The sequence below is a fragment of the Lontra canadensis genome, unplaced genomic scaffold (genome assembly GCF_010015895.1).
Source record: "Lontra canadensis isolate GAN:19392208 unplaced genomic scaffold, GSC_riverotter_1.0 scaffold2, whole genome shotgun sequence".
Lineage (NCBI taxonomy): Eukaryota > Metazoa > Chordata > Mammalia > Carnivora > Mustelidae > Lontra > Lontra canadensis.
The window spans coordinates 39631353-39645457 of record NW_022630996.1 but is presented as its reverse complement, the minus strand read 5'-3'; the positions used below and the strand labels follow the sequence as shown (position 1 = coordinate 39645457).

Genomic DNA, 14105 nt, shown 5'->3' with positions numbered 1-14105 from the left:
CACCATGGGGACCCTGCCAGATGTTGATTTAAGGGGGAAGAATTCACTGTTCCTGGCCCCCATCACAGTATCAAAAGGACCAAAGTTGTCTCCTCTCTGAAACCCGGAGAGTGCTTTGCTTTGTCCTAACAAGAAGGAACTCTCTAGGCTAGAGATAAAAGAGAGAGAGAGAGAGTGTGTGTGTCTGTGTGTGTGTGTGTTTTGATTTTTCATTGGTGAGAACCATGGCCACTAAGTCCCTTCACTTTCAGTTGGTAGGTTTTAAAATAAAGATTAGTTTTAAACTAGTATTTTCTTATACCTAGAAATTCCTAGACAACTAAGCTGTAAAATTCAGAAGAAACTACCACTGATTTTGTGTCAATAGTTTGTATAAGGGATGTATAAGTATTTTTGTTTTTGTTTTCCTAAAATGCACAAGGCAAAAGGACACTTCATGCAACTTGTGAAATATAAACATGCAGTTATAGACTAGGAAAGAGGCGGTCAAACTTGGTGCGAAAGGTGGGTAAATGGCTACGTTGGACTCCTTTTTCTCCCTATTTATCTGTTTTCTCTTTGAACCATGTGGGAAGTGAGAGAAATCAGAGAAATTAGGGGGTAAAGATACACCTGCAGCAGAAGCTGACCCTAAAGTTACTCTCCTATTTTGATGTTTATTGGAGTCAACTTCCGAAGAACTTCCGAGAATTCCACTTTTGTTCGGAGATGAGGCTCACTGTGCTAAACGAGTGAGTTTTTGACTTTTTAAATCTAGAACTCTGTTGGAAAGATTAAGAATTCTAATACTATATATAATACTATATAATGACCCACAATATGGGAAAGACATAGCATCAGTGGAAAGAAATTAATCCCTTATCGTGGATGGTAGAAAGCACTGAACAGGACATTTCGTAAGATTAAAAATGAGACGAGAGAAGGTAGCAAACAAAATTCCCAAACTCAGATTTAAGCATACATGTTAGAAAAACTAAATCCCAAAGATGTGTTTTAATAGATTAAATTCTATTTTAAAAAGCAAAAACAAAAAAACAAAAAAAAACCTAAATCTCCATCCCCCCACCCATTTCTTAAATGTATTTTATAAAAAGAAAAAAGACAGAAGAGGCCCACATTGACATTTCATAAGGCCATCAGATACTCACTGGATTGTCAATGTAAAGCATGGAAAGTGTGGTGGTCCAAGGAAAGTCTCTGGGACGCACTAGCAAAACAGAGAAGAGGTTTGAAACTGGGTCTTCAACAAGGCACCCCACCTAGGGCCCAGCTTTGCTCAGGAGCCAAACAAGCCCACCTGTCCCCATCCTATCAATGAACTCCCGGTGTCCCTCTGACATTGCTTCCTACTCTCACAGTGGGGAACAGACACCGGTACCTTTTCCTTCTCCTCTCCTCTTCTTTACTTTTCCTGAACCCAGAGAGTTTCTACATCTTTTTCTATGATGAAGTTTGGAAACAAGACCCTGTGCAACTGGTTCTGTGGAAAAACTCAACAACAATATATAATATAAACCCATCTGTCTGATCCTATCAACCCTTCTTAACATCTAATCCTTCTGAATCCTCTTCCTCCTGGCCAATGCCAAAGAGAACAACTCCAAAAGAACTGGCAGACATGCCTTTTATACCTGAATCACAGGATGGGTCACCCTCCAAATTCTGACCCAGGAAAAGTAAACGTTCTCCCCCATCCCCCCAATAAATGAGATAGAGGTAAACTGGGGATGACAGCCAGATGTGGCTCCTCTGCTCCTTCCTCTGGCCCCACCCCCACCCACAGCATCTTGCTTCCAGGATAGCTGATCATTTATGTGACTGAACCCTACAGTGTTCAGTCTGTGTGAGTAATTAGGGATATAATTCTACCCATTGGTCTCATGCAAAAGAGCTCGCCCAAAGAGTACTAGAAACCAACTGTTTTCACAAGCCCCAATTGCTTGAGCCGGCAGCAGACTGCAGGAAAATAGCTTAGAACTTATCACCCAAATTTCAAGGGAGAAAGCAGCCCAGCCAGGACGCTCACCCTGGTGGCTCCTACTTCTTAGACAGCCATCTCCAGAGAGCTATGCTTCTGTCATCTAAAACTATTATGCTCTTCCTTGTGGTTCCAAGTACACCTGAATTTTTTTCTGGAGCAGATATAAGGTTCAGGTGAAAAACTCTCCATAGGAAAACAGAGTCCAGGCAATACTTACAGGTCAGGTTGCTTGTGACAAAATAAGGTCCGTGTTCCACAAAGAGTCCAAACATGGATGAACCCCCGGGCCCTCCCTGCAGCCAGAGGACCACTGGAGCAACCTCAGGGTATACCTAAAGGGGACAAAGAAGCCAGTGACCACAGAGAGTCCTAAGCAAAAGAATATACTCAGGCAAACTTAACCGGATCCCGCATCGTTCGCTGCCTCACCTGGATCTCCCAAAGCCTTCCCAGACCCCAGACTGCTCTCCGTCACAAGCAAAGTGCTGCTCATCTCTTGCCTTGAGTTAGTATTTGCCGCATAATGCCAGTATCTATCTGGCTCAGTTCAGTCTTTCCCTGCTAAGAGCCAGGAAACCCACCGAATATAGAAGCTTCGCTTTTGTATGCCCCTTTGTGTACAGCCTAGGGCATGCTTGTATTTTTTTTAGCTGTTTCCACTTGCATTGGATCGACATATTCCCACAGAGGCACAGCAAAGAATCCTTCCTCCTCAGTGACAGTCTACTCGTTTCACTGGGAGCCCAGATGGCCTTTCTGATTTGATTCACTAAAAGGATATACACAAGGACAGCAGCCATTTCCTTCAACACGAGGGACCCAAGAAGAAGTGGACAGGCCCGGAGCAGTTTAGCCAATGCAAACAGCTTCAACAAAACCCCAGGCAAGGTGCAAACTGATTGAGGGGACAGGAAAGAAGTAAGTAAGAAAAGGTCATTGGCAGGGTTGGGATGACAAAAATGAGCTTTTGGCAGCAGAGTCAATACCATCAACCTCCGTGCCAGAAGGTTCTTTGCTTTTTTCTTATTTCTTTACATATTTATTGAGCACCTCGTATGGGTCGAACAGCATGCTGGAAGCAGCTACATAGCAGGGCAGTGAGTGAAACAAACAAATAAAACCCCACTTGATCTCTTCCAGCTTACATTTTCATGGGAAATATAGATCATAAGTAAAGGAAGAAACCCGATGATTAAGGGTTGTAGAAAGGAAATAAAGGTGATGTTAAGGGAGTGGGTGAGGGGGTGCCTGGGTGGCTCAGTGAGTTGAGTGTCTGCCTTTAGCTCAGGTCATGATCTCAGTCAAGGGTCCTGGGATGAAGCCCCACAACAGGCTCCTTGCTCAATGGGGAGCCTGCTTCCCCTTCTGCCTGCTGCTCCCCCTGCTTGTGCTCTCTCTCTCTCTTACAAATAAATAAAATACTTTAAAAGAGAGAGAGAGAGGGCAGAAAAGAATAGTGCTTCCTGGAAACACAAGTAATCATGGAAGGACTCAGTGAGATCCTGAGCTGAATGAGACCTGAGTTCTAGAACCACCCAGCCGTGAGAGGAGCCAGGGAATGACGCCACAGGCAGAGGGACACGGGAGGGGAAAATCCTCACAACAGAAGAGAGCTGGGTGTGAGAGCGGTGAACGACAGGTCACCTGGTCCTCAGGGAGTCCTCCAGGGCCATCTGGAAGGAGCTCAAAGTGGCTACAGAGAGGCTCACAGTTGGATGTGACAGCGAGCGCTCACTGGGTGTCGTGGCTCATTGGATGTTCAGTCAGCCGCGCTCAGCAAGCAAGGATCTCACTGCTTCAGCTCAGAAGGAAATGCTGCAACCCCCTGCTTAGCCAAGCCACACAGACACCAACCGGTGTTTCATCCAAAGGTCTGAGTGGCCTGGCTGCGTCCACGTGGACAATGTGAGAAGGTGTCGGCAGAGGCAGACGGACTCAAGGGGAGGCGATCTGGGACACCATTGCCAAGCACCTCGGAGAAGAGCCGAGCACAGGGTGCTATCCATGAGAACAGATGGGGAGAAGGATTTCTCTTCTCCAGTCACCAGAAGTCTGATATAGTCCTTTAGCAGCTTCAGAAAGGGGACAAGGGGGCCTTGTATTAAGAGGGGTGGTGGTAAGAAGAGCTGTAAGCTGGACAGGAGCCTCTCTATGGGGGGGCTACCTTGGGGTCCATTCTCTAGTATCAAGGAATTAAATGAGATAAAATTTGTAAAGCCCTTGGAACAATGCCTAATGTCTGATAAAGGAACAATAATTGTTAGCAATTATTACAATTAAATAAACAGGTAGAAAAGGTAGGAGCCCAGAGTCAGACTGGGAACTCAGATAGGAACTCTTAAGAGTTAGCCTGGTATAATGGATAAGTGTGTGAGCCCTTTGCCCCAAACTGGATTCAAATCCGGGCTTTATTGTCCACCAGCTCTGTGGCTATAAGCAAGTTGCATAAGCTCTCTGAACCTCAGTTTCCTCATCTGTAAAACAGGGGTCAATAACAGTACTTATGAAAAAAAATAATGGTACTTAAGCCATTTGGTTGATGGGAGGACTCAAATCTACTCTTCAAAGTGTAGTGAGTGGCACAGAGAACGTGTTCTGCACACGTTAGCTATTTCTGTAATAAACACTATGAATTTATAGATGCTTTTAATGTAAACGATCTACAAATGAGAGAAGAGGAAAAATGGGTTGTTGGGTGTTTTTCCTTGCTCCTTTGGCTGATACCTTCCCTGGTTGGTTTTTCACTAGTTAGAACCCTTGCCACAAGGGTCGCAAATGTCCATCAAGAATTCAAGAGAACTGGGGCGCCTGGGTGGCTCAGTGGGTTAAAGCCTCTGCCTTCGGCTCAGGTCATGATCTCAGGGTCCTGGGATCGAGTTCCACATTGGGCTCTCTGCTCGGCAGGGAGCCTGCTTCCCCCCTCTCTCTGCCTGATGCTCTGCCTACTTGTGATGCTGCTCTGTCTCTCTCTGTCAAATAAAAAAATAAAATCTTTAAAAAAAAAAAAAAGAATTCAAGAGAACTAGGGACTTGTCGTATAATTTGAAGCAGGAAATACCATGATCACAGGCAGCCTTCTAAGGCTGCTGCGGGGGAGGAAGGGTTTGCCCCGGATTTTTAGCCACACAGATTCTGGTTCTACTTGGCCACAAAACAGCCGTGTGATCCCGGCCCTCCGATTCTTCCAGTCCAGTTTCCTTATCCATCAAATGACAACAAGGCCCACCTCACAGGCCTGAGGAAACGTATCATGAAAAGATACTGCAGACTCTGCTGGGCTAAATAAATAGAACCAGCTCCACCCTAACCTGCCTGACCCCAACTGTGGGGGCTTTGTTCAAATCAGTGATTTTTAGCTCCCCTCAGACCCTCCAACTCGCTCTTCAATACCACGCACTAGGACCAACTTCCACTTGTATCCCCTCAGCAGGGGAGCATGTTAGAGGTAGAGAAGCAACGGATCTCAACGAGAGCCATTCCAGCCTCCCCAGGGACGTGAGATACGGGAGTCCACCCAGTCCACCCAGCCTCCATTTCCTTCCCAATGCGCACAGGAGCTTCTAGAAGCCACGGTGTGGTACATGTGAGCCAGTGGTTCTCAATCTTGGCCAGCCATTAAAGTAGCTTTGTAAAAAAACTGCTGCCTACGCCCAAATCCTAGTGATTCGAAATCAACTGGCCTGGGGTGGGGCAGGTATGGACGTTTTTGAAAGCTCCCCATGTGGTTCTGAGGTGGAAGCAGGGATGAGAATCTGTGAGGGCAAAGGAAGTTTGTCCTCCCCAGTGCCCGGGGCCCTCTGGTCTCTGCCCTATCTCCCCCTCACTTTTCATGTCCCTTCCTGTGACCTGGCACAATGATGGGACCTCTGGGCTCTCAGAAAAATAGTCTGACCCTGAGAGGCCACACTACAAAGTGAAGTCAAATGCGACGGTGCCAAACATCTTTATTATGCAACTTTGAAGTACCCGACACTGCATTCTTGGAATGCTTCAATAATAAGGGATCAGCACACACACCTTCAACCTCAGCTGACCTTGCTCCTCAAATGTACTTTCCTCAAGGAGGTGAATGAGCTCAACAACTCCTGAAGAAGCCCATTTTTCAAGAAAATGCCATGCACACATCTTTCTACTTTGATACACCCACTAACCTGTGAACGAATACTGCCCTTATTTGGAATGAAATGCAAAAGTCAGATGCTGGAAAATACAGGTTTACATATTCAGTGCTAAAATCCCAAGAGTTAGTTTTACCACAGAACATAGACTTCTGTCATATGATATGACATCCTGTTGTCATACATAAAATAATAATTACATCAGTAGTAATGGCATAAAGTTATTATGCGCTAATTCACAGGGTGATCTCTTTAGCTCTCAATTGTGAGAATGCAGCCCTCTCTCACTCTCCACCCCCAAGTTAGGAAAGAATAGAAGTAAATGAAGACATCCTGAACAAAACCACATTGCAAAACTTCAGCTCAAATGAAGTAAGAAACAATTGCTCTAATTCATTTACAGATTTACAAAGGCCAGGGCTTTCGAAGTATTTATTATTTTGAAGCTATAATGCAAGAGTGTATGGAACAAGAGAAAAAGGGCATTTATTTTTGCCAAAAGTTTTAGAAATTTTCCTTAAAACTTGTCATGTTATTAAAAAAAAAAACGCTTATTCTTAACTAACAGTTTTTTTTTTAAGATTTTATTTATTTATTTGACAGAGATCACAAGTAGGCAGAGAGGCAGGCAGAGAGACAGAGGGAAGCAGACTCCCCGCTGAGCAGAGAGCCCCATGTGGGGCTCGATCCCAGGACCCCAGGATCATGACCTGAGCTGAAGGCAGAGGCTCAACCCACTGAGCCACCCAGGTGCCCCATTAACTAATAGTTTTTTAAAGGAGGTATTAAAAAAATCCCCATTACTCCACTGATCATGGTCCCTAGAAATGATCATGGAGAGGCTTAATCTTCCAGATTTTTCTCTAACAATCCCCCAACACATACATATATAAATATTTTGTAGATGTCATATATGCCGTGTGTGTAAATACCTTTTTTTTCCCCTCAAAATAGGAACAGGCCATATGTAATATCCTACACTTGCTAGAGTCACTTGGCTTGTTATGAAAATCTTTTCATAACAGTACATATGATCATTTTATAAAAGAGTGTGGCATTCTGAATTTACCACAACCTATTAACACATACAACCTACAACACTGAAAGGCACTGTTCTGAGGCTGGGGATGCCGACCAGCTCCCACTCATAGACAGGTAGGATACTCAATGGTGAAGAGCATGGATTCGGGCACCAGACCGCCAAGGTTTGAATTCCAACTACCTTAATTTACAGCTGTGTGTCCTTGGGAAATTTGCTTAACTTCTCTGCATCTCAGTGTCCTCTGTTTGAAAATAATAATGCGTATGTTATACATTTGTGGTACAGTTTCGAAGAGTTAATATATGCACAGCACTTAGAACAGTGCCTGGTACATCTATGTAAATGTTAGCTCCGATTATTTCTCTAGTGAGGTTGGAAGATGGGCAATAAGTAAGTAATTAAATAAGCGGGTGATGTGAGAGAGCAAGGGAAAGTCATTAGACTGAACACTTAAAGGCGGCGTCTGGTGAGGCGTCTGGCGAGGGGCTAACATTTGAGCTAAGACCTGAAAGATGAGTGATCCCCTACTGATAAGCATTTATACATTTAACTAAAAAGAAAACAAAATGTTAATGTTCCTATAGGTCCGAGCAGTGTAGCACGACCTGAGGATGAAGAAGGGACAAAGAGGGGCGCCTGGGTGGCTCAGTGGGTTAAAGCCTCTGTCTTTGGCTCGGGTCATGATCTCAGGGTCCTGGGATCGAGCCCCGCATCGCATAGGGCTCTCTGCTCGGCACGGGGCCTGCTTCCCCCTCCCCCTCTGCCTCGCCCTCTACCTACTTGTGATGTCTGTAAAAAAAAAAAAAAAAAAAAAAGGGACAAAGAAATTCTAAATATAAGAGAAAGGCCACGGAGAGTCATACATATTTAAGTGAGAAGTCTCTCTACCAACAGAAGAGTGCGGGCATACAGGTCCCACAAACCTGCACCTTTTGTTGATGAGCAAGAAATCAGGATTTTGCCTCAGAAGCCCTTGAAATTCTCCTGGTGACCCCTGGTGGCCAATTCATGAACTTGGACACTCTTTCCTCAGGGTCTGTTCCAGAATGTGAAGTCCCAAAGGAAGCAGGTTATTTATTTATTTTTTCAGAATCCCTACAGATGGAAGTTTCACAATGTCTCACATTAGCGTGTTCCAGTTTTTATTCATAATGATGGTGAACATATCTACACTATGTCTTAATCGATTCTCAGTCCAAATAAGTCAAACTCATTCATTTGGTTTGGCATTCTCTACGTAAAAGGAGTCTTAGAAACACCCAGTTTCGTCCCCCCGGGTGGCTCAGTCATCAAGCGTCTGTCTTTGGCTCAGATCAGAACCCCAGGGTCCTGGGATTGAGCCCCACATCGGTGGGGAGCCTGTTTCTCCCTCTGCCACTCTCCCTGCTTATGTTCCCTCTCACACTCTCTCTGTCAAATAAATAAATAAAATCTTAAAAAAAACAAAAAAAGAAACACCCAGTTTCTTCTTTCCTCCTTGCTTCTAAGTGAGCACAAAGGAATCTATGTGAACACTAATGAAAGCAAACTGTCCTGCCCTATTTCTCCCCATGCAGACATGCTCTCCATGGATGGTGTCCCATCGTGCTGGGTCCTCCTTTTCACCCTGCCCCTCATCAAACCATACCCACCTTCCATTCTGTCCTCCCAAGCCCTCTCCTGTATTTCCTGGTAGAGATAACCTTCAACTCAAGCTTTACACATATCCCTGAAAGCAGTGAGTTCCTGGAAGTGGCACTAAAGGCTTGGCAATTTTGGTAATCTGCAGTAACGTGATTGCATTTTATACAGAGGACAAACTGGAGTGACCCTAAGGCATCAGGTATCTCAGCAAGTATTAGGGCAACATTGCCTGCCAACACCCAGGGCCGGGTACATATTCTAGCCACCCCTATCCTCCCCCTGACCCACCCCATACTTTGTAAGAGAAAACAGCAACTGAACCACTAACAGATCCAAATCAATGGTACTGCTTAAGATGAGAAGTGCAATTAGTAAATTAATTAAAGCTCCCTTCACACTTCTATATGCAGAGGCTGATCATTTGCTTGGTTTAAGTAATGTGTTCTGTCCTAATTGAAGTCATTAGTAGCCCAAGTAAATGTCTTGAAATTCCCCCAAGTAGGTTTGAATGGACTCCCATTTTGCCACACAGATCCCAGGTCAGCTGATACTTCAGTGCTATGCTAATGGTTTAATCAGAGCAGGGTTTTGTTATTTAAAGCAACTAGTTTTGTGACTAGAATTGTTAACTAGCTAACTCATAACATTTAAGTTCTACACACACACACAACTTGCTTAAGACTAATGTGTTTTTTGAGCTTTACTTACAGTGGTTGGTGTTGACTTCTTGCTAAATCTTCCTTTACTATGATTGTTGCCCCTGCACCATCACACGGAAAACGAACTTTCCCAAACACTTTTTCTGTTCTGAGTCCTTTTATCACTACCAAGACTCTCCTTGAGCTTGGAATCATCTCACCAGTCTGAGCCAACTTACACTCCACCAGGATCTTCTCTACCTTTCTCCTTCCTAACCTTTGTCCTTGGCTCCCATTCCTTCATGAAGTAGTTATGGCTTCTCTATTGGTGCCTCCTGCCAGAAAGGTGGGATTTAGAATGAATTGGGGTGTGGGGTGGTTATTAGATAAAGGCAGGCCTGACTTGCCCATTCTTGATGCAAACAAAGAAGTGGCTGGAGAAGTTAGACACTCTCTTCTCCATGTGAAATTAGGCACATAAAAGTTTCTCCAGTTCGAATACTTCTATGGATGGAACGATCCATAATTTATCATTTTTAGCTGCTTTCTTCTTGTTTGGTCTCACCAACCTTCTATTCTTCCAGCTCTCTGATGCCATAAGTACAATAATAGTAAAGAGAAGATAAACAGTGCAAGTCCGAAGACACATGCCTGTGACCTCCAAATCGTTGCTGTACGACTAATGGGTCTGCAGACTTCTGAGCAGACATATTTTAAGAGATCCGTTCAGACCACACCCCTTCTCTAAGAATGGACTTTCTGTTTCCCATTACCCATGTTTATATCACATGAAACTGCACTCTCAGCTTTTAGCTGGTTAGACCAAGAAAGAACACCTGACCCCAAGTGGGGCAGTCACATCTGTCCCGAGCAGAAGTGCTATTTGATGTCTGTTGATTGCAAGGTTCAAGGACAGATAAAGGGAGAAACTGTAGGGTAGCCATCTTCCACCAGATACTTGGAGAAACAAAGCACATTAATCTGCCAAGACAGCAGAATGAAGCAGAGATGAGCGATCCTGGGGTCTTGGACAGAATAAGGCAGAGACAGAAAGACTGGCTGCTGGGGCTCCTGATGCCTTTCCAGTTGACCCCATTTTCTGCCCTTGGTGTCTCTGGGCGGGAGAGAAGGATTTAGAATGGCTTGGCTAGGGATGCCTGGGTGGCTCAGTTGGTTGAGCATCTAACTCTTTATTTCAACTCAAGTCATGATCTCAGGGTCATGAGATCAAGCCCATGCCCTGCATGGAGCTTGCTTGAGATTCTCTCTCTCCCTCTCCTCGCCCCCACTCCCTACCACACACACATACTCACTCTAAATAAATAAATAATTAATTAATTAAAATAAAGAATGGGTTGGCTATATTAATTGGGATCCAATCAGAAGACAGAAGCCACATATAATTTTAATTTTAAAAATTTCCCATCTTTAAATTACTGGTATTTTTTTTTACATGATATCTTTGACCTTTAATTGTGTTACAAGTTCCAGTCTGGGTCCTGGTCCCCATCCACCATGGGCATCCCATCCACTCACTGCTGGGCAAAAGTGGGGATGTAATGCCAGAGGCGGCTTAGGGTACTTAGGGAACCAGCTCACTGGAAAGTATGGGATGTACTGGGATATATGGCGTCCATGTTGAGGGAGCTGCAGCCGGGTGGTCACTGGGACAGAACCAGGATTGTAAGCTTGCTGAGGGTCTTCGTGGTCTGGGAGCCCAGCCAGAGCAGGGCACTCGTGGATGTCCCTCTACATGCACTGCTGATAGACTGGACAGCAGGGCCAAGAGAAAGCACAAGGCAGGACAAGGGAACAGGAAGAGAAGCCAACGTCCTCCTGCAGTGTCCCTCCAGCACCCTCTACTGACAAAGCTTAATATCATGCTTGCTATGCAGAAAAAATATCTGTAGCTCTGTTACCTTGGAGCAAGTAAAAGGATAGAATTTGGAGCTAGTTCCAGTGGTCAGAAGATGTCATAGTCACAGCCCAGAAGTACGTAGAAGAGGCTCTAGTAGTTATTTAATGCTATATAGCATGTGGCTTAAGACAATAGGAATCAATCATTCTCCCGTGCTTTCTGTGGGTCAGGAATTTGGGGATGTCTGGCTGGATGGTTCTGCCTCAGGGTGTCTCATGAAATTACAGTTAAGATATCAGCCAGGACCGTAGTCCTCTGACTGGGCTGGATGAACATCGTCCAATGTTGGTGCTGTCTGGTGGGAGAGGACTTTCTCTCCATAGGGATATGCCCACACGGTTGCGTCAGTGTCCTCCCAATGGCCTCTGGCTTCTCTCAGCGTGAGTGATCCAAGAGACCAAGGCAGAAGTACTCTGCCCTTGAGAGTAGCCTTGGAAGTCACCCACCATTGCTTCTTCTATAGTGCATTGCTCACAAGGGCCAGCCTTGATTCAATATGGCAGGAGCCCGTCTAGAAACCAAGGTCACTCTTGGAGTCTGCCTACCTCACCCTGTCCCAGCCTTGCTGACTCCTCAATATGATATTGATCTTCCTCAGTCACCAGATACTCAGATTCCAGGAATCCTAGCCACTCTCTCGGCCAGAGGAGCAGGATGGGGCCCTTAGCAAAGGGCCAAAGGCCTAACTCTTAAGGTCTCTGGTTTAGGTTCCATAATACTTGAGGCAGACTATCCAACAAATCATCTATATTCCCATATCTACGAGACAAATTCAAATACAGGGTATCTTTCTCCAGAGGGAAGAATTCTAATTGTAAAAAGAATAATCTCTACACCTTTCTATCTTCTTAAATTGGAAAACCCCAATGTCACTTTGTAATGTCTTTACCCAGTAGCAATGAATCCACACGCTTCGCCGGCATTCAGCGACTTCCAATTTGGAATGGCCTCCTGGTCTCTGCCTTCTTTAATCTCCCACATCATGACTGGTTTAGTTCTGCTCAGTATTTGTATTAATAACAGGAAAACTAATAATGATAAACACGATGATAATGAGATAATAGCAATAGAAGTTCTACTTACTACGTGTCAGGTGCCAATCTGAGGCTTTCCCACGTTCTCTCATTTGTCTCAAAACTGTTGTCAAGTAGGCTCACATTTGTCACACGGAAGCCAAGGATTTAGGCAAACTTGACTAACTCAAGAGCTATAATGTTAATGATGCAGTCTAGCACCTTTTATGGCCAGTTTTCTCAGGATCAACGTACAATGATCAAGAACAAAGATTTCTCCATCGGAGGCCTAGTTTTAAATCCAGGTTCTACCAATTTCTAGTTGGGCCATTGGGGCCTAATTATTTAATCTCTGTAGTCCTCTTCATCTATTAAACAAGGATAATAATTTCTTCTTCATGTGGTTATTGTAAGGATTAAATAAGAAAATGCACAGTGCTTAGCACATAGTCAATATTCAATTAACAATAGTCATTAAAATTGTGACATTTTTATTGGCTTCATTATACTTCTTCCCCCATGAAATAAAATGCCTGTTATTTCTCTTGCATACCGTGTCCCCACTGCACACCAATTTCCAGCTCTAGAATCCATTACACACTGATCTGTATACAATAACAGGGGAGTCTTGCAGAAATAACAGGAAGACAAAACTAATTTGAGAAACAGCATCCCCCCCAAAATATTCAGAGGATATGACAAGGTGGCATCCTTCCTGGATCTCTTATTTTCTCTACCTTCAATTTTTGTAAAGGGTCATTTCTCTCCTGATGATAATCTCAGCTGCTTCCCCGTGGCAGGAAAGGAACTAATCTTTCTGCCAAATGAAAGAACTCTTCCCCTGTCTGGGTGATCTGATCACCGCTTCTTTTTCTCATTTGCTTTCTCTACTTCCTCTCAAATGGCCTGTTTCATTATTTACAGCCCTGGGCTGGGCAAGAATGGTTGCTCTGGGGCCCCAGATGCCAGTGCTGCTTGGGGGCTCCCCGGGTAAGGAGGGCTCAGAACCGTCTATCCTGGCTGTCCCATGCTGACAGTTGTCAGGGTACCATCTTTTCAGCCTGTCTGTTTCTCCCCTGAAGCTGAGCCTGTCACTTCCAATAGAACACACTGTCCTCGAGCATCTTCTTTCCTGATGCCACAGCCTTGAGTTTATGTCTTCTGGGATCATCTTAGAGCATGTTTCGGGCTATAGTCCTGGGCCCCAAAGAGCATCACCTGGCTAGGGGATGCAGAGGTATGTCTTCAGTTAATTAAGGGGGGGGGGAGACCCCAGCAGCCCAGTCACTGTTTAATGCAGTGAGGGCTCAGATGTCAGTCTGGCAACCAGAAGAGTCTAAGCCCATTTCCCTGACTGGCTTTCCAGTCCTGCTGCACCACCCACGTTCTAGAGGAAACCATACCCCTGTTCAGAGGCAAGAGAAAAAAATGATTTGAGTCTTTGCTTTGTTTTCATTTGACCACTTCCCTCACCATTAATTCCTGTTTTCATAAATCTGGGTTATTACTATTGGAGTTTCAACATGCAGAAGACAATGGGGAACTTCCTGGTATCAGAAACAGCCACCGAAGCAGAAGAGAAAGTAGGAAATGGGATTTCTCGGGGCTCAGGGAGTCAGAGAGCTCTGGGGACACGGAGCCCCAGCAGGCCTTAGAGGAACATTGAGCAGGATGAGGAAAGCTGACCCCATAGGCCACATTAGGTCCATGTTCCAGTCCTCGCTCAGATGGGTGCATGGGACAGTACACCACCCACATGTGTACCAGTTTAT

The 14105-nt window shown here is 44.8% G+C and overlaps 1 protein-coding gene across 2 annotated transcripts in view; it reads right to left on the bottom strand.

Annotated features, from left to right (window-relative positions):
• The window catches only part of CPVL (carboxypeptidase vitellogenic like), a 126110-nt gene that overhangs the window by 78994 nt on the left and 33011 nt on the right, over positions 1–14105 (bottom strand). For both annotated transcript variants that reach the window (XM_032872458.1, XM_032872466.1), the window contains exons 4-5: positions 2199–2313; positions 1149–1207 (exon numbers count right to left, since the gene is read on the bottom strand). In XM_032872458.1, coding sequence (XP_032728349.1) covers positions 1149–1207; positions 2199–2313 — 174 coding nt within the window. The remainder of the gene's footprint in view (positions 1–1148; positions 1208–2198; positions 2314–14105) is intronic.